Consider the following 27,235-nt stretch of genomic DNA (forward strand, 5'->3'; position numbering starts at 1 on the left):
ATCAAACGTTCGTGGAAAAAATCATGAAATATCGGATTTACTTACTTTCTCCTTTGTCAAAAACTTTACACAAATAGTTCGTTTGATAAAGTTTGCATTTCTCAAGTAATGATATATATCCAAACTATATATATGTGCGTTATACTTAAAAATGTAGAAGATAAAAAATGATGCTTTGTAAAAACATTCCATAAAACAGACTCGAAAGGGCACACAAAAGAGTATGAAGAACATTAGAATAGCACCAGGAACAGACATGATTACTCAAAAATGTAACCAATGAATAATTGATTACATGAAGTAGCATTTTGATATAATCGATTAGAAACCGCTGACATTGTATATCCTCTCTCTCTCTCTCTCTCTCTCTCTCTCTCTCTCTCTCCGAAATATAAAAAGATTTAGAAGTTCAGTTCAATTTTTCTTTTTCTAAGACATTCGTATAATACGGAAAATAGAAATAAACAATATCTTAATGCCCGAATAGCAGACACACAAACACAAAATTTGATATGTATATGCACATGTGGGTAAAGTATTTGAAAAATAAAAATTGAAAAATAAAACAAAGTTGGTCGAGACCTTCTTTACACTACTTATATCTCTTTGAGATAGTTATCAATGGCTCTGCATAAAGACATATGCTTATGTTCAAATTCTGAACCTGAAATACTTGGATTTGGAGTAAAAATCATATTCAAAATTTTCAGGTACATCTGATAGGAAATTTGTTGAACATCCTCTTCCTGAAGGTACCGAAATTCACCTTTAGTTTGTTGGAAATTGGTGACTGTGCATCACATGACCATTACAGATATTACATGTAGCCGGTTCGACAAATTCGGGCTCATTGTATTTCGTGCATGAATAATGAGCATCTCTACTGCAATTGTGATTAACAAGACGAATAAAATACAATACAAATGTACATCACTAAGTCTTTGTTTCTCAAATGACATCGACCTTTTTTCCTTCAAAATGTCCTGAATTATGCAGTTTATCATTTAAGTTACATAACTGTTGTAGAAAACCTTCATTGGGTGCTATTTCTCTTTTAGATCTGACCATGCGCACTGCTTCCTGGACTGTCATGTGTCGCTTTATCATTAGAAAAGCTATAACAATCGTCGCAGACCGACTTGCTCCAACTTTACAGTGGACCATCACCTTTCCTTAGAATTAAAAAAAAAAGAGATAAATAATGTAAGCGAGACATGTAATGTGTTTCATATGCAATGTTACGACTGGTAATTAATGTTAATGAAGAAAAAAATATCGTAGTTGTGAAATCAAAGGCTACCGTATTTTAATAAACAAAATCAATTTGATAAATGCTACGATTTACGCTTTTTTCTTAAAGGAACATCAATGTTCTTGCTAAATATATATTTTGATGACTTCAATGTACGCATTGGACTTATTATTCTATCACAATTTACAATTCAAAAAGAAAAAGTATAATTGAGATCACATACTGTTGTTGTTGTTGTAAAGTAACTTGGACACTAACCTTCTTCCTTTAATGCATGTTCAATAAAATCGGCTGATTTCTCAAAGAAAGACGTAAGCTGAAAGTTAAGCATGTCCATGGCTTCAAACCCGTAGAATTTGATGCCCACTTTTTGGAACATAACGTGGTTTGTGTTGACATAGAACTGCCCTTTCCCCATGGCTGTGTTCACTACATGTGTGATACCCAGGTCACGAAGTCCAACTCTACTCTTTCCGATGGATCTGTAAAAGGTCATAAAACATCTTAAAAAACACCAGTTTTAATGCAACTTTTGATCAATTATGCTATACTTATTCCAATCCAATAAATTTCATAGAGCCTGAACATTGAGAACACATACTCTTCTCCCACATAGATCCTTGGATAAACTTCGTCATAAGCATTGCTGGGCAGCATCTGTAATCCCCCTGACGGTGCTGTTATTATGTCGTCAAGTTCCTCAGGTGTACATGTCACCGACTTTGATTGTTTTGACTTTGCCATATCATCTGTAGTGATGTATTTAAAAAATCTATTTTTATTTTTCAGGTCATACAAATAACTGCAATGTTTTAAATATTCACTTCTGATTAATAAATTGAAGACAGTGAAAAAACACACATTACATTATGGTATAAAATACTGCTAAAAACGTGTCGCATTAATTTTATTCTACTGTCAGTTGACATGTTCTTCCAAATACGTTCATAATCCTTGCTTCAATTGTTTAATAGTTTGAATTATGATGACTGTCCGCACAGGTTCAATCTATCTTATTCTCATATTTTGAACTCGAAGAATGATCGATAGAAAGTGTCTTCGATAGGGATACGAAGTCCAAGACATTGCAAAACATCCTTTTAGAGTTAGTTATCAAGTCAACAGTCACATCATTGAATATTTAAAATTTCCTACTTCCGTTGAAAATTCTTTGTCTGTGCTTACTATTGACTTAACTTGTTAGTGACTTTAAAATGGTACATGAATCCGACTTAACCTAGATCGGAAAATATCATGGGGATGCGCTTGGCCATTTCATAATAGTCTTATTTGAAAGTGTGGCTCTCTATGAATTGAGTCTAAAAAGTGTTTCTGCTCTCGCGCATTTTTGCTATGGAATCCGTAAATGGAACACATTAAAACTTCAGTGTCTGGTTTCAATTGTTACGAAAGCGCCGCGCATTGAGTGTACACCTTATTTCAAATAAGTTTCATTTTAGAGTATGATTAAACTGAAAATTTAGACCGCATTATTTCGAAAACACTTATGTCACCACGATTTTAGATATACTTCTTTATCATTTTGCTTCTTTGCTATTATATATAATTGGATTACAAATGATGCAAAGCATAAATTAATTCCAATTTGATATTATCTAAATGTAATTTTAGACCAAAATAACCACCTTACCAAGCAGCTATACCGGTCTCCAGAGTCTTATATTCTGAGTGCCAGGGGAATTTTCAGCCTTTAAAATATTCAGAAGTGTCATTTTCACCCATTTTATATTCCAAGTGTACAGTTTCGTCCCCTAGATATTCGGTTTAATGTATCAGGAAGTAAAAACATTTCGTGATAAATTGATACCGGGCGTTTTACTAAATCTGCAATCAGAACAAAATTGCAACATTACACAATCATGTAGCTTTTAGATATTGATAGTCTGGTATCGTTGTTAACTCTTTTCATCAAATTTTGAATTTCACACGGGCATCAAGTCAAGTTTCTTTAAATGTTTTTGTACGGACAAGTGGCGGTGATGTTTCTTTTAAGAAGGACATAATGAATAGTTCATTGTCTCGTCTTTCAAAAAACTCAAACTCATTTTGTATATTGTGCATCTCAATAACCAGTTCGGGTTTCAAATTGGTTGATCTACATACACAGATACCACACGTGTATCAGAAAAAGAATACTCTCATAGACACCTAGTCTTTGTAAATTTTGTTGTTATGCGCAGTCCATCTTTTACTAATTTTTTTAATTCATATGTCTGCTCTAATTTTTCCAATTGTTATAAGCTTTTAAAGTCTTAATTGTAATAACTAATCATAATAAAATTTGCATTTGAAAATTTTCTTTTCTAATATTCTAAGTTTAGTCTGTATGCTCCATCTAAGGGCAACAATCATTCATTTGTTGATAATTGTTGGCCCACATAGAACTATCAGACTAAAACAGATAGCAAAAGCAATCATTTTCACTAAAAATAGAATAGGTAAAAGTTCACAAAAATTAAAGTTGCTAATTTGAAGATTTTTTTTAAAAAAAAGAAGATATTCTTAAAACCTTTAAATGTGCAATACTAAATGCTTTAACTGTTTAAAGAGGTATGGGACACTTCCATATTGTGACGTACTGTTGATCTAAATAAACAATGAAATCAAGTGTAATTCTATAAATTCTCCAAAAAGAACAATAACAGCGTAGCGCAGTGGGTTAGAGAGTTCGCTTCGAATCTGAAGTCATGAGTTCGAATCCCATTGGGGTTTTTAAATCTTTTACCTTTCAAATTTTTTTTTAAATTTTGCCTAAATTTTGTAAAATTCAAAAATTATAAAACGGTGAAAATAATTTAATTGTAGTGTACTGTGATCGACTTTAATGTCAACATATGTCCCATACCACCTTAAATCTTTTAAGAAAATGATCACAAGAAAAATTGATACAAATGTCGTCTTTTCTGTGATCTCAGATTAACCCACAAATCAGAATATATCAGTATACAACAACAAAGATTATATACCACTTCGGTAAATAGCGCAATTTTGTTAAGAGCAAGTTTGTTCTTTATATTCTGTAATCTTATACAGTTCATCAAAATTCCGATGCACAAAGCGAAACTTTAAACCACCAAACTTGAATTCAACAAATAACAACAAAAATGCCCAATATGGATGACTTTATTATATTGATTTCAATTTCTTTCTACATATCATGGTTTTTTTCTAAACAACAATATAAAAGATTGTATAAATAAAAGATCCACATATAGTTTTACTACCAACCACCGAAATAAATACCATAAAACTAAACTTCAGTATAAATGTATTGATATAATAAGGCATCATTAGGTAAATTATTCTTTATAATGCATATCAACGGAAACAATTTTATTTACACTTTTTATAGAGAGAATTAAGAGAAATTATATCAATCAATAGTGGTATTACCCAACATACGCTTGTCTATATTTTTCATATTTATGCTTATCAAATGATCTCGTGAGGAATGTGTATAAGACTAAAGGATGGTGAAATGAGTCAAATGTGTTTTTTTAAACTAAGACTTTCCTAGAAAGTAGCACTAAAAGTACATGTATTTGTTATAAGCACAAGTTGTAATCCTTTCTCCTTTGAATAATTAAACATCTAATCTACATGTTTAAACTTATTCCGATGCACAATTGTATATAGATACTAGTATTTATCAGGATACCAGTATTGGACTATTCTTTCTTTTAAAAACGTTAAAAGGATTTCTACAAAGAAAATCATCAACAAATCATGAACAACAAGTTTAACTATGTGTATAAGTCCCTATTCAGAGGGCAAATTCTGTTCTCCAATACATGCTGGTATCATCATGTGGATGGGCAGTTTAAGAACTGAACACCAGCGGTAATGTTAAATTCGGGGAGAAATGATCGTGCCTGTGTTTCAAGTGTCCGTATAGACTCTCTTATGTCATTTTTGTCACTTGAATTTGGCAACTCACAAAATGTTGTACTGTTGTAGCGTCCTTGAATACATGTATTAAAAGCTTCCTCTCCTTTCATTTCCAAATCAGAACAATTAACACTACCAACAATGATATTGTCAATCAAATATTGCTGCGAACATTTTCGGAAACCATCCAACCAAATTTTTGTATTACAATCAAGGTACCTAAAAAAGTCATTCACAATCTTGCACAGAAAATTATAAAACTGATACCAGTTTAAATGATTTTCAGGGGAACAACCCATGGGCGCGTATTTTAGAAGAGTACAGTTGTTAAAAGCACAATGACCAGAAACAGTGTAACACCATGACGGTAACGCTGGAAAATACGGCTTGCAGGAACAATTACTTGAGACACTTCCATTTATCTGACCAAATTTCTCCACCATACACAAATGCCAGCAAGTATCAGTGCAGCTGTCTTCACAACGGAATCCATTTTGAAGAAGATCCGCGTTTGAGGAACACGTTGCAACTTGGTAATCATCGAAACCTGCTGCTAAAATACAGGTCCGGTTTGAACCGTTTTTGTCGCATGGAGTTGTTTGACAAAAAACGTTTACATGGAGCAGCGAAAAAGAAACCACAAGTAAACTGAAATATCCTTCCATTTTTTCTTTGTTCATCTATGGTCTGAATTTATCCGAATGAACATGAACCAAGAATGTCGGTCTGGTAAAGCGCAAAGTTGCACAATAGACGAATTTGATACGGAACTCTCCCACAACTTAAACTAAAAAACAATTTTTTGAACCAGATCGAGGCTTCCCTTCAAAGAATAGCCGAGCCCTTAATGGGCCATCGATTGACAACATGCGCATTCTACACAACAATAGCTAAACTACAAATAAGTATCATCGCTATTAGATAACTCAAATACCTTTATTTAAATTTCTGTTCGATTATTAAAATTCTAATAATCACAAAATTATCAGTTTGCATTGCAAAATATCTATATACACGATTTGCAATAGATAAAAACGCAACGAACTAAGACGGGCGGGGAGTCTAGCGAGCCAACGGCATGGTATAAAGTTACACATAATATGCATTCCACAAAGAAGGACACATTTAAAGAACTATCCCCAGTGTATTTGTGTCCCCAGAACACATTTAGGTATGTCAGCGCCCTATTTCTATGTATTGTACAGTTTGTTGAATCAAATGATCTGCTGAGGGTCAACTTGTAAACCGACAACAATTTTTTTAAATAACACAAGCTACTAGTATAGTCATATTTTGTCCTATTCTGTGCGATTTTTTAACAAATAAGAAAACCAGAAATTTACACAATACTGTCAAGAATACCAAGTAATTAAGAAACTTTAAATATTACCTTATTAGACTTGCACAAAAGTAGAAATCACGTCATAAAAGTGCAATTTTTTTTTCTAAAAGCCTAGCCGGACACCAATTTTCAGTGGTTTTTCGAATATGAATCAGTCGGCAGCTAGCGTCCACAGTAATATTCACATAATAGCCTTATCATGCAATATCACATAATATGTTAGTTTCGTTTTGGGCAACATTCTCTTGTTCGAAAACTATGAGAAAAACTATGCCATTTTTCATCATCTTTGACTAATCTAAAAAATTCACATACCGTTGAAAACAAAGTAAAAGAGCATAACTGAGTATTTAACATACTCTTCTTCGAGATGCAATAAAAGTTTTAAACAACTTTCGAATTCAGGGTAAAACTTATATCAAAAGAAAATGTAACTTGCAAGAAGTACCAATCCAAACTAGGCCAATAAAAATAAAGTTCCAATAACAAGACAACATAATTAGCCATTTTCGTAGCTTTAATTACAATCGAACAAATTACAACAACACATGAAAAAATCGACATAATGTAATTACATGTATAACGCAAACAATTTGAACTGACAGATTTTAACACATCTTATTTCGTTTTAAGAAAAATTACACTTGTTCTGATTTCCATTCTTTTCTACGCTAAATTTACAAAATTGATCTGAAATTTATAACAAGTGTAAATGAGCACATCTTTTACAAATAAACAGGCTCAAATGGTTTCCAAACTAGTATTCGTGCACTTCATTAGAAAACAGATTTAACTACTATCTAGTCTTTTCATGGAAATTTACGGCTCATCACACTGTATCAACAAATTGCAATTAAATAAGTTAAAATGAAGATTTCAAATATTTTTTGCATCAATTAACATTTAATCAGGCGTCAACTCAGTTATAATGTATAATATGCGGTTTGTGATGTTTTTCCTAGATAGCCGCAGCTCCGCACATGTGCAGACACAACAACGATTGAATTACCGGTAATTATAGTGGACGACAACCAAGTTTGCGTTTGCATATTCAAAGCAGCTAAAAGGGAAATTAGTTTTACACAGAACTACACCACTGTAACGAAAATCGAGGTACAACAGAAACTATAACAAAAAATCCTTAGCTGATCCATACATGCAAACAATAAGTAATAGTTCTACTTCGTAGAAATTCAGTCATGAATTTGACTTCTTTGCTAAACTTTTGAAGCACAATGTCGATATATATAAATTCAAATTGAGACATAAATAGACAAATTGATATAGAAGTAACGTGTGTACTCTGTATGACTCATAATTGAAATTATGTGGAAATTCAAGTCGAATTAACCAAAATGGCAGCAAGTACAGTGTTGTGTACCTGTTGTATTCTTTAGTTGAAGCAAAAAATAGCATATATGAATACAGTATTAATTAAGATTTTTTTTTTAAATAAGGTTCAGATATTTCATATTCGTCCTAAGACGATAACAATGTTATGTTTAGCACAGGGAAATATTATTACGTGACTCAAAAACATTACAAAATTACAAGTATTCGTTATGGTCTAAAGAATATTTAAACAATTATAATAATGAGGGCCTATTTGAAATGTAGATAATGCCAGTCGTTTCTTCGGCTAGACAAGACAGTTATGTCTAACAAACGAACAGACATGTGGTGTTATTAATGTGAATAATCAATTCTTTGGAATATTTCAAGGGTTAAACTAAGTTTAAAATAACCTAAAGCTCAAAATCGCGTTGCTCCCAGTAAATTAATACTAATAAAAAATTTTAAAAAATCATATTAAGCGTGTCACCGCTGTGTCAAAATAAAATAAAAAAATTACTTGGGCTCGAACATTGTTAAACTAAAATTACATATTAATCATATTTACATACTATCTCGATTTACTCCCGTATGAACCTCAGCTCGTCCAACTTTATTAAAATCTTTACATTTTAACAATGAAACTGTTATCACTTTTCAATTCCTTTTATAAAATATTTAATGAATTTCGAACTCTATCGAGGTTAAATCCATTTTAACCTAACCATACACTTTGTGTAGACCACATGCAAGTTGAACAGATACTTAATGTAGCAGTGTCTTCTTTATTGTTGGCCATTCAGTAAATCAACAAGATGCAACTTAGATATCAATGCATATTTCAATGAAGCTTACATCCATATCAACTTGTGTTGATGTTTTAAAAAATATTTAAATCATAGCACATGTATACGGTCCTATCAAGAGGATTGATTGGTCCTTTTAGACTACATTTTGTACATTCATCTGCTTGAGAAAAATATTTACATCTTAAAGTCCCAATATTTGGAATTTTTCTTTACTTGATAATAGTTCACGGGTAAAAATCAGATCTATAATTTTAATATTAATTATATTAATTAAATTTAATAGTGTAACTGATCCATAAGGTGAAAAACTTATGTACAATGTTACTTAGGTCACATGACGTCAGGCAATAAGAAATAAAATTTTAAGGAATGTTTGGCATACAAAATTAATCAATTGAGAAATGCTTAAACAAAAATCTGAAAATGTTGACAAGATAATAAGACTGTTTGCCAGTTTTACACATTTAAATTTACAAGCAGATAGTTCTCGTGAAACAAATCAATATACAAATTGTATTTCCAAATTTTCCATTCGCAAATATTTCAGTAACTAGTATATCACTGTCGCAACATTTTTGATGAACAGATGAAATGGTTCCCTAGATACTTTGTATCAAATGAATAAATAATTAAGATGTACTCTAAATTGAAGTGATCATCAAATACCTTGCACCAGTTAAACTTAACTATATGAATAATATGATCAGGACAAACTATTTGATAGTCAAATCAGACCAGAGTTCCTGTGCAAATTCAGAGATTACGATTTGCCCTCTAGTTATTCTGGTCTCTTTTGACTGTCAAATAGAAAATTGGCTGCCTTGATCATATTTCCCTCCCTATCTAACAACTCCTTCAACTTGTCTTCCTCCATCTTCTCACTGCAAAGAACGACAAACTTGCTATGTTCTTTCCTTGCTCTGCCTCTCATCTGGACTAGAGCTGTGACAGAGGAGGGCAAGTTCATGGTGATCACCAACTCACATTCTGGTATGTCTATACCTTCCTCTGCTACCGACGTTGCCACCACAATGTGGTACTTGTGGTGTTTGATATCCCGCAGTATTTTCTTCTGCTGATTCACCCCCATTCCACCCCCCTCACCTGACCCTCCACCATGGCCCACCAGATGAGTCACCTTAAGTCCCATTTTCTTTATGTCATCTTGTTCCTGCAGGATTTTGCTGATCTTGCTAGCTGTGATCCTCTCCTTGACAAGAACAAGGGTCATGGGGTTTTCCTGTGTCCAGTCAATGTTGTTTTTGTTTAAAATGGTGTGAATAAGCGCAACAATTTTGGATGAATGTTGAGTTTCAGGGTTGATGGACCCTGGCAAGCTGATTTTCTCTTTTCTCACTAATCTAATCACAGATTGAAGGTTATCAGGATCAAGATTATTTTCTTTGGCAAAATCAAAGTTAAAATTTACATCCAGAGCCATAAGCTCATCCAACTCTTCCACTGCTGTTTTGACACCGGCTTCGAACAAAGTGTTCAGAGCAATGCATATAAACCTGGTGTGTAATACTAAATGTCTATTTTCAATTTTTTTAGCTGCTGATTGATCATAAGATTCTGCATCATTTAGAGAAACTTCCAAACAGTTGAGAATATCTCCATGCAAATCCTCTGCTTGTTTGGGCTCCATGCCTTGATCAATTTTGTCCAGAATGTTCGTCTCAGCCTTCAGCCGAAGAAAGCATCTAAGCAGGTACATTTGAAGCTCATTCTGAAACTTCTGTTCATTGTCGTTCATTGGTTTGTAATGGACAATAAGTTCTGCACTGGATTGATATCTATTTTTTTTAAATAAAAATTATTCTTGAATACATATTGTTATTGTTATAATGTGTAAATTCAAAACTTTAGGACAATTATTTCTACCATTAACATTTACAATTGCATAGAAACCATGTGCAATCATTATGACAATGTTTTTATATGATTAAACATTTTCAATCTATAAACGAACATTCACCTACGTTTAAAGTATAAAATCATTATAGTCTAAAAATTTCCAGTAATAGCTCCCCTTGTACTGTTTTATCCTCATATTGTCACAGCTTGGAATGACTTTATCACAGTAAATATGAAAATGCATTATTATCATCATAGAATAATTTTATAACCTACCTATCCAACTCTGCTTTCTGTTCTTTTGTGACACCAATTTCAGTTTCACCCATACTGATCATCAAATTTTTCAGCATTGTGACAGTGATAGGAAATGTCTTTTTGCCTGCTGGGGAGGCAGTGAGTCCAAGGATTTTAGGTCTCTCGCCCAAGGGTCTGGTTAAATGGTTGTTTTCTAGGAGCTTGTTGAAGGGGTGGTTTTTGGTGCAGTGATGGGCTTCATCAAACACAACTATACACAGGTCCTCCCATCTCAAAACATTCTTCATTATAAGCTGCTCACAGTATGCTGTGGATGGATCCAATGAGTTTATATGTTTAGAAACATTAATCAAAGTGAACATTTAACTGTTTGAAATCTAATTGGCTCTGCAGAAATATTACCGTATTCATTGGTGAAAGTTACAAATGGAAACCTTAAAACAATTATTATATACAGAGTTATTTCGCAACCCAATCCCCCCCCCCCCTTCCTTTTTTTGGGGGGGTTGTCTTTCTACACTTCGACAGTTTCTCCTTGCCTAGAATTCGCCCAGACAAAGTTGTATCAAAGGACAGATAATTTGACACATTTGAAATCGCCTAGTCTTTTATTCTCCCACTGACAAGAAGGGCAAATGGGGCGAAAATACATGGGGGCAATATATTCCCTGTAAAGTGTATCTATTACCAAATTTATAGAAATAAATCCAGCACTTGTGACATAACTCTGGTGATAAAAAGATTACATCTTACAGGAAAGGCACCTATATTTGAAGGTCATAGTGAAAAGGACAATAATCCTTGAAAGTGTGTACTTCAATCAAAATTTACTTTCAAATGAATTTTGATTTTTAGAGATTCATTTTTATGGATTGCCAGTTTTCTAGGATGCAATTTAATGCATACTGAATAATTATCAAGTTTTACTAACAGCGAAGATCAAAATCTGTGGGCTCATCCAATAGGAATTTAATGAATGAATCCAAAAAAAATATTAATTAATGATCTTATAGTTTAATGATTTATAGGAACAAGCTGGCTTTCAGATGTGTAACAAGGTACAAACCCTTTACAAGCATAGATGAACCAGAACAGTGTATTTTCCACCTACCAGCTGTGACCACAATGAGGTCATGTTGCCAGATAGGGACCCCTTGGGTGGATTGCTGGCCTCCACATAGCGCTGCTATCTTTAATTTTCTCTCCACAAGTTTAGAAGGATTTTCAGGGTCAAATCTTAAAAATAAAATGTAATTTTGTTAATTTGTGATGAAAGATGAATTGAGTCTTTAGTCAGAAAATAGTACAGGTTTTTCAGAGTCAGGCTCAGATAAAAATTTACATTGTAACAGTAATCCTTTGCTTATTCATTAACCCTTAGTTAGTACTATTACTTCGATACTTGAAATTTCTGATGACACCTACATGTACGCAAATTAATATATTGAGCATTCATTTTTTGTCAAAATTAGGATATTCAGATTGCTAAATCACAATTCAACACACATTAAAAATTTTGATTTCTCATCAGGAAATATAATTATATGCATATATATTTAAATATTTCCTGCAAATAATATTATGAGTAAACATTTTGAAATAAAGGTAATCTGAAGTGCTTAAATAGGACTGTTATGATATGTTTATTTTAACCAAATTCTTCCCACCTTTTGTAGATCCTGTCGCCGATCTGCTTGACGAGATAGCGAGACTGTTGTATCACAAGGAGGACTTTATCCACCAGGAACAAGGCTTGTCTCGTGGGGTTCAACTCCAACATGTAACTGATGGTCATACACGATATCAATGTCTTGCCGGTTCCTATCATACATAACAATCAGTGATATATATTATTATTGATGAAAGTACAGATATTTTGATACAGTCTTTGTTATACCGGTACATGTACATAATACCTCAAATTTAAGTTACCAATCATTTAATTTTTTTATATTAATAATAAATAACTCTGCCGACTGATGATTATATGTCCTGAGTTTCTTTTCTTCTTCCTTTTTTTATGTAAGCATTTTAAAAATTGTTTCTATTTTACTGAATAATTTAATTATATTTAGTTCTACTTTGTTCTCACCTGTGGGAAGAAAGATAACTCTGTCACCCTCCATGGCTCTCCCATACAGCTCCCACTGATATGACCTAGGTGTCCAGGCCGTTAGGCCGCAGTTAGTGTTTCCTTGGTTTAGAACCTCCTTTACAATGGGCTGATGGCTCCTTGGCTGAGCATCCATAACTGCAACTCTCTGCATATGTTTTCTTCCTTCTATATGAGACTTAAAAGATTTTTTAGAATTCATCTGGCTTTGACAAATTTCACAATAATATTTTGGAACTCCAGTGCTTGGTCTGACATCATTGTTGTGTTTGATAAAAACAAGAGATTCTGTGGGTTTGGGGCTCAGTGAATCAATTCCAAGCTCTTGCAATTTCTGCTGAACATCTATACTTGTACAGCGAAAAAAGTCATCTTGGTCATCCGAGTCGTCAGATGAGTCTGAGGAATCGTATAATAGGGTACATCCACCACCGTCTTTTGTACCTCCTCTTGAATTGGAATTTGATACATGGGTCACTAATGCAGAACCACTGGATCTAGAATTACTTGGGGCTTTTGGAGGGCTGTTGCTTTTACTGTCAGCAGTGTTTTGGGTGGCGGAATTTTTATCTCTGTCATCCAGTTTTTTGCCATCAAGCTCAGTTCCAGATTGGTTAGAATTTGACTTCATCACATGATGCCCCGAAGCTACTGCTGAACTGACACTCTGCTGCAATGAGCTTGGACCTGACACAATTCCTGTTTTCTCACTGGGTATGAATGATTTATTGTAAATCTTTGTCAAGGATGCATTGTTGTCACCTGATGAACTACACCGTGTTTCGTTACTTTTCAAACTGACATAAGGATATGCACCCGGAGGCCTTGGTTCGTTTGAATTCAGCCGCTTTTTGGTTAGATTCTCCAAATCTTTTTTACTTTTTGTTTCTTTATCACAGGTGTTTCTCTTTGATGAATCAATAGATTCCAGCTCTGGCATTTCAAAACTACTCTGAGAAGAGGAGGATGTATTTATCTTGTCATTTATCATATCCTTTTCCAACTCCTTTTCCCTGCATTTTTCCTTCAAGTTCCTTCCTTCATGAAATCCAGCAGGCTCTGTTTGACCAATCTGACCTTCTATGTATTTTACTTTTGGACTTGTGTCTTCTTCAAAGTCAATTACCGGTACCTCAATGGGTTTTTCATATATAATTGAATCTACGTCCAGTGTGTGGAAAGTACCCATGGTCAAGTCCTCTTTTCCCAGTTCTTGTGCAAACATTCCTGGCTGATTTGACAAAAACGAGTCTGGTCCAAAAGAACTTAATGATGGTTTAAAGAAGTTGACAGGTTTTTGACCAACAACATCTCTCATTAGTGATGCTGGGAGAGCACCGGTGTTTTGGACCTGAAATCTTGGTTTAATAGCATCCATATTGAAATCTGGTGTTTTCATCACCTCCACATTTGTTCCCATTCTTGCCAATTTCTCTTCCTCTGCTTTATGTTTGGGACTGTTTTTATGAATATTGAGCTGTTCCACAGAATTTAATCTTACATTACAAACCTCACATAAAACCCACTGTGTTTTATCAATAACAGTTGCTACAGCTCCAAGAATTTCCCGATTTGCAACAGGGGCTGTGGGGTTTTCTGCTTTTACTAGAGCTTCTTTTTGTAGATGTTTTGCGCTGATGAAGTGCTGAGAAGCACATTCAGGCCCAGAGAATGTTTTCTTACAGATTTCACATGTCAAAGGTAGAGAGCTTGGAATACTACCACACACCTTTTGTTTTGCTTTTTCATGGTTTTTTCCAGACAGGTGCTGTTGTGCATGAGCATTGGAAGTCAGTTCTAAGTTGCAGATGTAACAAAAACCCCTTCCACCAGTAAACACATATTCCTGCTTTTGGTCACTCTTGTCATTTGCACTTGGAGATTGTTGTGGACTAGTGGTAGGTGTTTGATTAAAGCAGGAACTTTGAGATGCTTTTGCTTTTGCATGACGGTTTCCACTTATATGTTGACCAGCATGCTGATGAGATGTCAGCTCTATTTTGCACACAAAGCAATATCCACGCATTCCATCAAAAGCATACTCCTTTTGGGAAACAGTGTTAGAGGACTTTGGAGATGGAATTTCCTGTGTTTGAATATTGTTTCCAAAACGTTGCTTTGCTTTTAAGTGTTTCTGGCCACTTAGGTGTTGTTTAGCATGCTCTTCAGATGTCAAATCAAGATGACAAACATTACAGAAACCCTTGCGACTCATTTTATCAAATGTATATTCAGTTAGATTTTGGGAACTAGAACAAGGTCCAGTGGGTGATGAAATCGCAGTCCAAGCTATGGCAGCTTGCCTAGGTTGGAGGTCTACTAAATTCTCTGAAGGGTAACTAGAATCGTGGGGTGAATCAATTTCGATGTCACTGTATTCATAGGAGTTTTTTGGTGAGGTTGATTCTGTTGAATGAACGAAGGCTGCTCTTTTTCTGTGGTTCTCACTTGCAAAATGCTGTTCTGCACTTAACTCATTGTTGAACTTTTTCCCACAAGCGTTACACTCCGATATATAGATCTCTGAACCTCTCAGACCACTCTCGCCTGATGACATTTGCCTTTCTGCATTTCTCTGGGCTTCTTTTGATAGGTGAGCTTGACTGTTAAAATGTTGCTGAGCAGGAGTATTGCCAGCAAAGGGTCCTTTCTTGCAAGTTTCACAATAACTCGGATATTCTATTCGATCCATTGTCAAACTCTCCGATAAAATTCTAAAAATGGGGTTTGGACCGCCCTGCAACTTTCCCTTTCATTTCTGGTGAATTTCATTCTATATTTAGACATTCCTTACTTTGCTTTGGTTATTTTTGGATTAAAGGGGTTTCCCATTTATAGACCCTTTTATTTTAACTTCTTACACAAGGATATATGGTGAAAACACAATTAAATGAAAATAACTTACCGTTTGCAGGATTTCTATGTGATGTTTTTCGTTAACAAACCCGTCAGCTTTTCAGAATCAGTTTCAGTTCGAAGACAATCGGTGTTTGAGTTATCTACTTCTAAAAAATTCAAGCATCTGATTGATTAGCAAGCGTTTAGGAGACCCTCGATTGGGATGCTTCGTGATGAAGAATAACAGATAGCAGGAACATTCTCGGGTTTTACACGACAAAATGCTGGAGTCACACATTTCTGTGTTGCAGAGTGGCAGCGAGCAGGAAGCATGCAACATTCTAAATGATTTTACAACACGGGTACTAATCTTTTTTTGAGTTTTGAATGAAATAAATTGTTCAGACATTTGCGCATAAATTAATTATCCATCTTCATGCTCATAAAAATAATTCTCGTGACATTTTGGTTTATTTTATACTGTAGCTTATTTTTTGTTAATGTACCTTTTATGACTGAAAGAAAACTGTATCATTGGGACAATGATTAAGTACTGTACCTTTTTATTTCAGAATGCCCAGGTTTTCAGTTTCCCCAGTTTGACACCAGATTCCAAAACGGTACGAATATTTTGTTCATTTTGAAATATTGCCATATTTCAAAAAAGAAACATCAAACGCTAATCTCATAATGTAATGTTAACAAAAAACACTTAACGGTAAAAAATTGTCCCCAAAACACTATTGATCATATTCTCTGTTGCTTTATACATGTATTTGTTGTTTGTTACAGTAAAAAATTCAGAAAAACTTTACAGTGAAACAAAGAAAGAACACGAAATGTTTAATTTTTATAGACATCAATTTATATAACCCCAAAAACCTATGGATTGAAACAGGCAAGCTGCCACTGAATGATTATTCAAAGATCAGAAACTGACACTATGCAGATTGTTTGGTTTCAGAAAGTTGTAGATGCTTTAGTTCATAGGCTGAATTCCCCAGACTCCTCTAGATGCCATGTATTATGTCTCAAAACTCTACGGATGTTCAGTCGAGAGAAGGACAAACTTGTCAATATGGTGTCTGAAATTACCATTGCCACCATAATGAAAATGACGGGACTGAATCATTATGCTGTTGAGGAGGGAGATCTCATTGAAATTCAGAATGGGGACCCAGAGGGTAAGTAAGAGAGAGAGAGAAAGAGAAAGAGAGTTGTATTCTACTAGTATGATTTACAGTCACTCACAAACGTGCATATTAAATTTTCATGCAGATATTTATTTACCGTATTTTTTTTTTGCCAGCAGATGTTACTATAAATCTACACTTGCTGCACTTTAATAGAGACAGCATATTGCACAAAATATACCTGAAGCAATTTTTGTGTGTCAGTTATGAAACATGATTTCACTAATTGTTCATTTATCATATTATTTAAATAGTGATGCTTGAAGCCTTGAAATGCCTCTGCAACCTGGTATTTAACAGTCAGTTGGCTCAAAGAATTTGCAGGTTTGTAGAATATGATTGTTTATCAAATGTTTTCCTGGCTACTCAGAGAATAGCAAGCAATTGAAGACCACACTGGTAGATGCTTACCTAAAACTGTAATTGTATGTAGAGAAGTAAAGAGACTAACAAAAGCTGGGTCAATTTTTTAGGCAGAGATTTACAACTTTCGACTAAAGTCACCTTTTATTTTTTCAAGTTGAATGCACACTCTGTATGTTGTTAGTCATCCTATTCCTAATGAATTTGATTTGACATTCCTGTTCATTTTGATGATCATATCTATGATCTATTTTTCATCAGTAAAAATGGTTGTGTAGAGGGCATTATCCAAAGACTAAAAACCTATAAAGACCCAACTCTACCACATGAAATAAAGGTATGGTATATCAATTAAGAATATTGTGTCAACAAAATTTGCAGATTCATAACATTTTTGACACATTTAAACACACTGTGTACATACTGGTGAAGTTTGGTTTTAACAAACTTGGACAATATACATGTAATGAGAGTGGTATTGATATAATGTGATGCTCTATTTACAGTTCTTTGACATGAGACTCCTCTCCTTGTTGACAGCATTATGTGAAGAAACCAGGTACTAATAATATTATTTTAATGGTGTATTCTGCATCGTTAATAAGTTCTGTATATCCAGAAAACAAAGTAAAGTAAATACAGTTGAACTTCAGTATCTCAAACACTTATATCTCAAATATAATAATATGTCGAAGTGATTTGTAGGTCCCAAACACTTTAATACTTTAAGTATTTTACCCTTCGTATCTCGAATATTCCGATATCTTGAAGTTTTTAACCAGTCCTATCTAGTTTGAGATAACGAGGTTTGACTGTATGTAAATTTTGTTGAAGACCTAAGGTTCGTTACGAGCTACATGGTTTTACCTATCTGATGGAGGTGGTGGATTTGTCGGTTAATGAAGCGGATGAGCATGGACTGAAGGACCAGGATGTGGACTTGTGCTGTGAAATACTGAAGATCCTGTTCAATTTGTCTCTAGTCAGAAGTAATATGGATGAAGTGAGTGGACAATTGTTGAAAATATTTTGCGTGTCAGTTTTGAAAAATCTTGTTTTTCTTTCAAAGTATCTGAACAGTAAAGCAAGCGTCAATTGAAATTTTGAAATTGATTAAAATACTAATGTCTTACTAAGGAAACAATATCTAGTACACTGAACCACAATTATAGTATAGAAATATTTGATATCTGAAATACATGGAAAAATCAATGATATCGTTATTCAAATGAACTACAATGTACATGCATTAGTATTGTTTTACCCTGAAAACCAGGTTAAAATGTACAATGTTTTTGTTCATTTATTTGTCCACTTTCTAATGAGCAAACAGTTTGTTGGATTCCTACCTTACACATAGATTGCATAGAAACCCCAAGTGCATCTTGACTTTGACTCATGGTTATATGGGCAAGATCAAGGTCACTGGCAGAAATTGTACATAATTATTACATGTGTATCCAGTTTATATACTTGGATGTTCAGTACAGCAGCTACAGCCAGGTCCACAATTGTTCAGTTGGGAAAAATGAATTAAGAAAGTGATATTTGTTAACTTTGTATTTTTGCAACATCAAAAGATATTTAGAATTTCAAGTGACAGACAATTTATATGCACACTACTAACTGTTTGAAATTTTATTTCATTAATGTCTTCCTTGTAGGAGGAAGAGGCACATTTCATGAGGTTGGTCTGTGTTCTGAAAGAATTGCTGTTATGTAAAACAAAATCAAAGGACAGAATGGAGGAACTACAAAGGTAATTCAATTGTGTGTTCATGCTTTCCTGTGGATGTTAAAGTTGCCACACTTTAAATATGTCATGTATTATTTTTAAGCTAGAAATGACACATATTAAACAACGATGTTGTTCAATGTTTAATAAATTTAGATTTTTATCAACAGCATGACAGTTAACTTGCTGACTAATGTACCATTGGATTGCTACGAGGAATTATTAACTCCCTTGAATGAGGATGATGAAGATATTGGATTAGAAAATAAAGAGGCAGAGTATGATGGGAAAAATATGGAAGCTATATTAGTACTTCTGGAGTTTTTAAATCGCAGACTTGATAAGGTGTGTGATTTAAATGTTGATAAATTATAGGGTGATTTCACCATGCATCGAACACCTTTGGATTTTTCCCTTTGTTCACGCATCAAATATCGTCCAAATATAAATAAAACTTGTTTTAAAAGTTACACGTTTTCCCCTTGCTTAATTATTGGAGAAAAAATTGTGAAATTGTTAAAAATGTAGAAAATAAAGCAAAATAATGAAGTGTTGAACTATTTCACCATGGATCGGACAATATTTACCAAGCATCGGACAGTTATAGCAGTACAGTAAAGATTAAAAATGACAACATTTTCTGGTTTTAATGCAAAAATACAAAGGCTCGGAAAAATTAATTTATTCAATTGCTATTCAGATTTCTTTTAATGTAAATCCTCAAATCTATGTATAGGAATTTAGACTAGTGCTTCTGTTTAAAGGAATATTTATCATAAGGGGTTCTTTATCGTGCCACCTCCTACAGGAACTTTGGACTAAAAGGGCTGTATCTGTAAAACTCGATTTCTACAATAAAAGTGGTCTGAGGAAAATGTTTGTATCTATTATTTTTTAAATTTTTAGGTCACCTGAGTCACTCAGGTGACCTATTGCAATTGGTCTTTGTACGTCGTCGTGCGTCTGTGCGTCGTGCGTTAACAATTTTACATTTTTAACTTCTTCTTGAAAACTACCAGGCCAATCGTTACCATTTTTGGTGTGAAGCATCTCTATGGTAAGAAGAATCTAAATTGTGAAATTCATGGCTCTACCACCCCTGGGGTGCCACAGGCGGGACCAAATATGCAAAAAAAGCAAAATTTTCAAAAATCTTCTTCTCTACTCCCACGCATGTGAGGAAAAAACTGGTTGCATGGTTATGATTTCCATGAAGCCCTCTACCAAAATTGTGAAATTTATGGCCCCTGGGTAAGGGGTTCTGGCTCTAGGGTGGGGCCAATATGGCCATATAGAAAAAAATGTATTAAATCTTTGAAAATTTTCTTCTCTACTACCTTATATATTTGTTAAAAACTAAATGCATGGTTATGATGTCAATGAGGCCCTCTACCATCATTGGGAAATTCATGACCCCTGGGTCAGGAGTTCAGGCTCTAGGGTGGGGCCAATATGGCCATATAGAAAAACTGTTTTAAATCTTAAAAAATCTTCTCCTCTACTCCCACACATGTGAGCAAAAAACTGAATACATGGTTATGATGTCCATGACGGCCTCTACTAAAATTGTGAAATTCATGACCCCTTTGTTAGGTGTTCAGGCTTTAGGGTGGGGCCAATATGGCCATATAGTAAAAATGTATTAAATCTTAAAAATTCTTATTCTCTACTCCCACACATGTGGGCAAAAAACTGAATACATGGTTATGAAATCCACAATCTCCATTACCTAAATTGTGAAATTCATGGCCCCTGGGTCAGGGGGGGGGGGGGGGGGGGCGCAATATAGTGTTAATGCATATAATGTTTAAAAATATTTTTCTCTATTCTCACACAGCTGTATAAAAAAACTGACTAATAATTATGTTTACCAGGAAGTCCTCTACTGAAATTTTAATTTTCATGTCCCCTCAAGGATGGGTTTTGACTCTAGGGCAGGGCCAAAATGGATGTATAGATGTTAATGCATATAACGTTAAAAAATTATCTTGTTTACTCCCACACAGCTGAAAGGAAAACTAAATTCATGATTTTGTAGACCGGATCTTTTAGTTTTTCACCAAAATAATACTAGGTTTCACAGTTCTTTTTGAAATGTGGTCGCCATTAAGAATTTAAAATTTTTCTACTCCAGTATGAAACCTATCTAATTAGATGCATATATGAGACTCCATGACAAGTTTGTGTATGGGATATATGCTACTTAGGTGACCGTTAAGGCCAATTGGCCTCTTCTTATTTTACTTCACATTTTAAGTATATCACAAGGAATGGGCACATAATCTCCATATTATTAGAAGAAATTCTGCAGTGAAAACTGTCCGATGCATTGTTAATTTGTGTCCGATCCATGGTGAAATGAACATATGGTGCAATTATGACCTTGACATTAATTGTTCAAATTTCTTGGACTTATTTTAATCAAATTTTGTTTCAAAACTTACTTCTTTTTAATTATTTTACGCAGAGAGTGCATTTTCACTAATTCACAATCAAACGCACAACATTCAAATAATGCTTTAGTGTAAAATCTTCGTAACTAAATTTTCAATAATGGCGTATTTGATGTCATTTTACGATGCAAGTATTGCTATTTCTTTGACAATGTGACTGTCAAATTCTTAATAATGATAAAGTTCATTTGTTCTAATTCAGGAATATACGAAAAAACACATGAGCGCATGCACATTTATTTGTATATTTATAAACAAAGTTGTCCGATCCAAGGTATGTGTCCGATGCATGGTTAATTCACCCTACTTCTTTTGTAAATAAAATACATCATCGATAAGTTTATCAGTGGATGAATGAAAATGAGTTCTAAACCAATTACATGTACATGTATATTCTTTTGTTATTTTTATAGCCTTCAAAAGCCATGAAGGACAGTTTGGCCCCAATTCTTTGCAGTCTCTGTCAAATGTGCAAAGCAAATCGGATGATAAGAAAGTTTTGTCGTTTAAAGGTAAAGTAAACAACATGCATAATTATGTAAAAAATTCTTCTATTAAAGGTACATAAGTTCATTTAAAGTATTATTGCTGTCATTTTAGATGTAACAATAATTGTACAAGGCTCCTCTTCACTAAAGGCATCAAGGGAAAGTTTTATTTGTATTTAACAACGGTGTATGTAGCATTGTAGCTTTTTGGATAAGTATATATACCATAACTAAAGAATGAGTTTCATTTGTGTGATTCAGGTATTACCCCCTATGAAGGAAGATGTGAGAAGATTGCCTGAAGAAGGGAAAACATTAAGAAATAAGTAAGCAAAGTGCTACTCTGTGGTACATGAGTTACCTATGATGGGGATAGTAGTGATAGACTTCATGTGTTACATATCATCACTCACACTTGCATTATTAGAAGCAGATACTGTAGATTCCTAATTAAATGCTAGGAATTAATATCCAAGTAAAATTGGGAGAGACACCCCTTGCGGATTTTAAAATCTTGTTTTTATTTTCTGAGAGTTGAGAACTGTAAGAAATTAGAATAAAACTTCTGCAATTGTAATTTTTTATTTTCACAATTTCATAGAAAACGGGGAAATCACTACATTAAATACTCACGTAAAATAAGGAGTCTACAGTACCTGCCTGTTTTAGTGTAACTTATCTAACACAAATTCATCACTTCAACAGGTCAAAGAATTTGAGTCGCCAAAGTAAACTTTCTTAATAATTGTGGCCTGCTTGTGCACACCTATCCCATTGCAGCCACCTTAAAAACTGTTCATGTTTAACCAGGTTTTTGATTTGAGAAGAGTTTAAAAAATAAGTTACATATTGATTTATTCTTTTAGATTGTGTAAACTTCTTACATCTTCCTCTGACGTAAAGGACATGGTTGCAGAATTTTTATTTATATTATGTAAAGAGAGCGGTAAGTTTTTCATGTGTATGAAGTAAGGGAATGGTTTATACTATTAATATTGTCATATTACACTATGACAATGTCCTGTAACTCAAACCTTGCACTAATTTAACTCTGAAAGCAAACTACTCCTGAAATGATAATCGATTATTTGAAGTTAATCTTTCCCAATGGAAAATGGTAAACAATCCCTGGAATCTATATTTTAATGTATGATCCTTTCTTGTAATTTCTAAAAAGAGATACTTTATGATTTCAGTGGCTAGAATGGTTAAATACACAGGATATGGCAATGCTGCTGGTTTGCTGGCAAACCGGGGGATGTTGATGGGGGGACGGCATTGTGAGGGGGACTACAGCAGCGGGTCAGAGGAGTCGGACACTGAGGAGTACGCCAAACTAAGGGATCAGTAAGTGTCCTATGAAATAGAGTACACCAAACTAAGGGATCAGTAAGTGTCCTATGAAATAGAGTACGCCAAACTAAGGGATCAGTAAGTGTCCTGTGAAATAGAGTACGCCAAACTAAGGGATCAGTAAGTGTCCTATGAAATAGAGTACGCCAAACTAAGGGATCATTAAGTCTCCTATGAAATAGAGTACGCCAAACTAAGGGATCAGTAAGTGTCCTATGAAATAGAGTACGCCAAACTAAGGGATCAGTAAGTGTCTTATGAAATAGAGTACGCTAAACTCAGGGATCACGAAGTGTCTTATGAAATAGAGTTTGCCAAACGAAGGAATCAGTAAGTGTTGTAGAGAGGGAAAGGAAAATACAGGAAAATAATAACGGTTCTTAAAACCTACTGTTTCTAATGGCATACATGTACAGAGGCTTCTATTTTGTTCTCAGAATAAATCCAATCACTGGGAGGTGGGAGGAAGCCAAAATGAATCCTACAGATGAGATGTCAGACGATCAAAAAGAATATGAGGCCATGCGTCTGGTGAATGATTTGGACAAATTACAAAGGTATGCATTTTCTAATTACAAAGGATTACTGTGATGGTTTATTTGAAATTGTATTGCTCTTGACATTTTGGATCTTGAGTAGTTAGACCATATGAATACCATTTTAATTTTCATGTCTGTAAATTCAAAGGTCAAAGATCACTTGTTTACATTATCAAGGTCAAATATTCTGTGTGAAGGAATTGTAAAACCATTGACAATTTTTCTTGTTTGATGTCAAAATTGGAATTGAAGGAGTATTTGCCTTGTAATAGCGTATTCTTTTTTTTTTAATTAAAAAAAAACCAAGCACAGTGTATACTGGTATAGACTACTTTATTTATTACTTTACTTAAAAGGGCATGGTCACGATTTTGGTAAAAAATTATTTTTTCGATTTTAATGTTTACAATGCTTCAGTAAGGCATTTTTAACGGGCAAGCTAAATTTGAGTGTAATTTGTTGAGTTATAAGCGAGTTGCAGAGCATAAAATTTTTTGCTATGTAAACAAAGCTTTTGTTTACATTTTGAATGTTGAAGTGAAAATTCCAGTTTTAGACTTTAAATGCATGCGTTATTCGTTAGGTACTTATTTATGCTTAAAATGAATAAGAAGATCAACTTGAAAAAGATTTTTTACTGGTATATTGAACCTATGTAAACAAAAACAGGGCACGAGCCTTGTTTACATGACAAAGAATTATGAGCCCTGTATATTGCTTAAAACTCATTGACTGGCACCCAAAGGACTAAGTGCGGTTTTATGCAATTTTTGCCCCCAAAAATCAAAGTTTTAGAAAGAGCTTTAAAATAAGGTGAAAGATAGTTAAAATCATATTGGAAATAAAGGTGTAAAAGGTTATCACCACAGTGACGTCATAATGTAGAAATGACGTCATGAATATTGCATTATTTTGATAAATTGATGTTTTGTAGCAAAATATGGGTGTTTTCCGATGGTTTTTCGACTGGGAAACATCGAGCGCAGGCTTGCTCAAGTACCATATTTTAGTATAATGTGTATAACTATCTGAAGAAAAGTATATGTTAAAATCGCACTTGAGCAGACCTGCGCTCTATACTTCCGAATGCAAAATATAGAGCAAAAATGAGAATATTTTCATTTGTTTGCAAATTTGCGGGAATTGGGCCATTAAGGTGATGTCATAGATACACAGCGAATGAGCAATGATGACTAAAATCATTATTAAAGTTATAGGCATCCTCTATACAAAGATTTGTGAAGATTTTATTTTTATACGATACTATTTAAAAATTGGTTGAAATCGGGGGCAGATATTTGACCATACCGCACATAGTCCTTTCATTTGATAATTAAAAATACATTCTTAAGCATTGTAAAAAATAAAACCAGAAAAATAAAATTTGACAAAAATCGTGACCATGTCCCTTTAATATGTAAAAATTTCTTATTTGATAACACATCAATGTTAATTTGTTAAGCAAATGTGTGTGTCTTTCATTGTTACAACTCCTGTCGTTAATAGACAAGGGGTCATTCAGCCATGTCGTGTGGGGGAGGACGGAAAACCTCAACCTGTGGAACACATCTTACAACTGACAGAAAACATCAAACTGAAAGATGAGGATAAAGACTGATCCATTAGGCGTGGATCAAGAATTTCTCAAACACAGTACTAGGGTTTATCATCCACTGGTGGATCAGATCATGTTGTTACAAGTTCTAAGAAGTTTTGTCCATATAAGGATCACACTCTAACTCAATCTATTTATTCATATTTATTTTGATATATCTGTGTTATCAACTTATACAAAAACATGTACCTACATGTATGTGTATACGAACTAGTGCTGTATTGTACATAGACACAGTTATGTATTCCAAAGTCAGGTTTTAACAGCTTGTAGTTATAAATGTGTTTGTTGAATTTATGTTGTTTCATTCTTGATATTTAAATCTCAAGATTATAACTTAAAATTGTTTATTATTTTTTCTCAAAAGAACACCTATAAAAAAAATTATGGTTCTTCTTTTTTAAGTGAAGTTTTTATATATATGTATACATGTAATCTTGTTTAAACAATGTACATGCATCTTTCTAGAATTGGGACTAAATTTGCTGTATATTTTTGTATTCCAAATGCTTGAAAATTTCTTTTAAGCTTTGTGCTCATATGAGTGTAAATCATCAACATAAATTCTAAATTGTTGCACAATTGATAAAGTGATTGAGACAAACCTTTGGAGGTTTACAAAAGTATTTCAAGTATATGTATATGCTTGATGACTTTGGGGGAGAAGGAAAGTACATGTAGTTACTGCTCTACTACTTCTTGTATTTGAAAAAAATTGTGATCTGGAAATAAATAGTTCTTGTAAATACTGATAGTTGGTGTTTCCTATGGTATTATCATTATTTTAATATCTTTCAATTTTTTAAGATTTAAAAAAAAAAAATCAAATGAATCTCATTTTTGACAAATAGCAGGTATATGTGCTAGTATATACAACAGGTAAAAAAAAAAAACAATAAAAAACACCCAAATCAACTTTAATAAAATTTCAGCTACATAATACACTGTTTAATTCTTATTGTTATATTATTCAGATTGACTCATTTTGGTTTTGTTTTACGTATGATATAACCACCAGAGGATTATGAAATATTGATCTGACTATTAATCTACATGAACTAGTAGATCTTTAATGAAATGTACATGAACATTGCATATACATGTATAAACTTTTAAATGTATTTTGTTATACATTATGTAGAGGAATGTTTTAATTAGGGGTTTTTTCATGCTCTTTCTAGATCATTCATGTTAAACTGTTTTTAAAAAAATTATTTTTAGATTGTGCTAACAGAAAGACAATTCAATCATAAATTACAACTGCCTTTAATTTCTGCTGCAATTGCTTAATCAACAATTTTTGTATCAATCCAGAATTTGAGATATAAGAAAATGTACATGGGTTTGCATTTAAAATTTGGCACATCTTTAAATATTTATTAAAAGGTACATATACCAGCAAAGCTCTACCTGATGAAGAGGACAAGTTTGTACCGTACATGTATTTACTGGTATGCTAGGGTACATTATTGAATATGTGTACCCTGATACAGTGCATTTTCATGGTTTATGTTGATCAAACATATCTATTTTGTGTAATTCAGCTACAATAGTCTGTATTTGTTGTTTCTGTGCTACTGACTTAGTTCCCTCATTAAAAGTGCAATACATGTATTTTGTTCATAAGTTTCCAAAGAAATGTACTAGTTAAAGAGTTACATGTGTGTGTATGATGGATATCATTTTTTTAAATAAATGGAGAGAAACACTATGAAACTGCAGTTTGTTTATTTATAGATTCAAACAAAATAAATGATTGATTAAATAAGTTACTAGTACCTGTTTA

At 33.6% G+C, this 27,235-nt stretch overlaps 3 protein-coding genes across 5 annotated transcripts; 1 reads left to right on the top strand and 2 right to left on the bottom strand.

The window, feature by feature from the left end:
- Positions 1 to 484: 484 nt before the first annotated feature.
- Positions 485 to 15,904, bottom strand: LOC105322714 (dual specificity protein phosphatase 3-like). Of its 3 annotated transcripts, XM_066085364.1 has the most exons (5): positions 15,778 to 15,871; positions 2,904 to 2,961; positions 1,854 to 2,001; positions 1,511 to 1,734; positions 485 to 1,172 (listed from the first exon to the last, which is right to left on the bottom strand). In XM_066085364.1, exons 3-5 carry the CDS (start codon positions 1,994 to 1,996, stop codon positions 949 to 951), a joined length of 591 nt encoding a protein of 196 aa, XP_065941436.1. In that variant the 5' UTR covers positions 1,997 to 2,001; positions 2,904 to 2,961; positions 15,778 to 15,871; the 3' UTR covers positions 485 to 948. The 3 variants fall into 3 exon arrangements, with proteins under 3 accessions (XP_065941436.1, XP_065941434.1, XP_065941435.1); XM_066085362.1 differs by lacking the exon at positions 2,904 to 2,961 and having other exon boundaries at positions 15,778 to 15,904; XM_066085363.1 differs by lacking the exons at positions 2,904 to 2,961; positions 15,778 to 15,871 and adding an exon at positions 6,552 to 7,249.
- LOC105322713 (uncharacterized) lies at positions 7,387 to 15,687 on the bottom strand. The gene is made up of 5 exons (XM_034479386.2): positions 12,852 to 15,687; positions 12,427 to 12,580; positions 11,871 to 11,995; positions 10,778 to 11,066; positions 7,387 to 10,440 (listed from the first exon to the last, which is right to left on the bottom strand). The coding sequence occupies exons 1-5, from the start codon at positions 15,562 to 15,564 to the stop codon at positions 9,423 to 9,425; spliced, it is 4,299 nt and encodes a 1,432-aa protein (XP_034335277.2). The 5' UTR covers positions 15,565 to 15,687; the 3' UTR covers positions 7,387 to 9,422.
- On the top strand, positions 15,829 to 27,165 carry LOC105331494 (synembryn-A). Its single transcript, XM_011433714.4, has 15 exons — positions 15,829 to 16,072; positions 16,283 to 16,330; positions 16,675 to 16,894; positions 17,158 to 17,227; positions 17,528 to 17,603; positions 17,773 to 17,825; positions 18,101 to 18,269; positions 18,931 to 19,025; positions 19,172 to 19,346; positions 21,868 to 21,966; positions 22,204 to 22,268; positions 22,809 to 22,888; positions 23,139 to 23,289; positions 23,733 to 23,852; positions 25,341 to 27,165. Exons 1-15 carry the CDS (start codon positions 15,992 to 15,994, stop codon positions 25,450 to 25,452), a joined length of 1,614 nt encoding a protein of 537 aa, XP_011432016.1. The 5' UTR covers positions 15,829 to 15,991; the 3' UTR covers positions 25,453 to 27,165.
- Positions 27,166 to 27,235: the final 70 nt, after the last annotated feature.

This window comes from Magallana gigas, chromosome 5, assembly GCF_963853765.1.
Source record: "Magallana gigas chromosome 5, xbMagGiga1.1, whole genome shotgun sequence".
NCBI lineage: Eukaryota > Metazoa > Mollusca > Bivalvia > Ostreida > Ostreidae > Magallana > Magallana gigas.

Excerpts from the sequence above, each read along its gene's own strand:
- LOC105331494 (XM_011433714.4), top strand. The coding sequence starts at position 15,992 with ATGCTGGAGTCACACATTTCTGTGTTGCAGAGTGGCAGCGAGCAGGAA. Across the intron at positions 18,270-18,930 it reads TCAGAAGTAATATGGATGAA|GAGGAAGAGGCACATTTCAT; the intron begins GTGAGTGGACAA and ends TCTTCCTTGTAG. Across the intron at positions 19,347-21,867 it reads TAAATCGCAGACTTGATAAG|CCTTCAAAAGCCATGAAGGA; the intron begins GTGTGTGATTTA and ends TTATTTTTATAG.
- LOC105322713 (XM_034479386.2), bottom strand. The coding sequence starts at position 15,564 with ATGGATCGAATAGAATATCCGAGTTATTGTGAAACTTGCAAGAAAGGA. Across the intron at positions 11,996-12,426 it reads GGCGACAGGATCTACAAAAG|ATTTGACCCTGAAAATCCTT; the intron begins GTGGGAAGAATT and ends TTTATTTTTAAG. Across the intron at positions 11,067-11,870 it reads CCTCATTGTGGTCACAGCTG|CATACTGTGAGCAGCTTATA; the intron begins GTAGGTGGAAAA and ends ATCCATCCACAG.
- LOC105322714 (XM_066085362.1), bottom strand. The coding sequence starts at position 1,996 with ATGGCAAAGTCAAAACAATCAAAGTCGGTGACATGTACACCTGAGGAA. Across the intron at positions 1,735-1,853 it reads AGGATCTATGTGGGAGAAGA|ATCCATCGGAAAGAGTAGAG; the intron begins GTATGTGTTCTC and ends GACCTTTTACAG. Across the intron at positions 1,173-1,510 it reads ACATGCATTAAAGGAAGAAG|GAAAGGTGATGGTCCACTGT; the intron begins GTTAGTGTCCAA and ends TTTAATTCTAAG.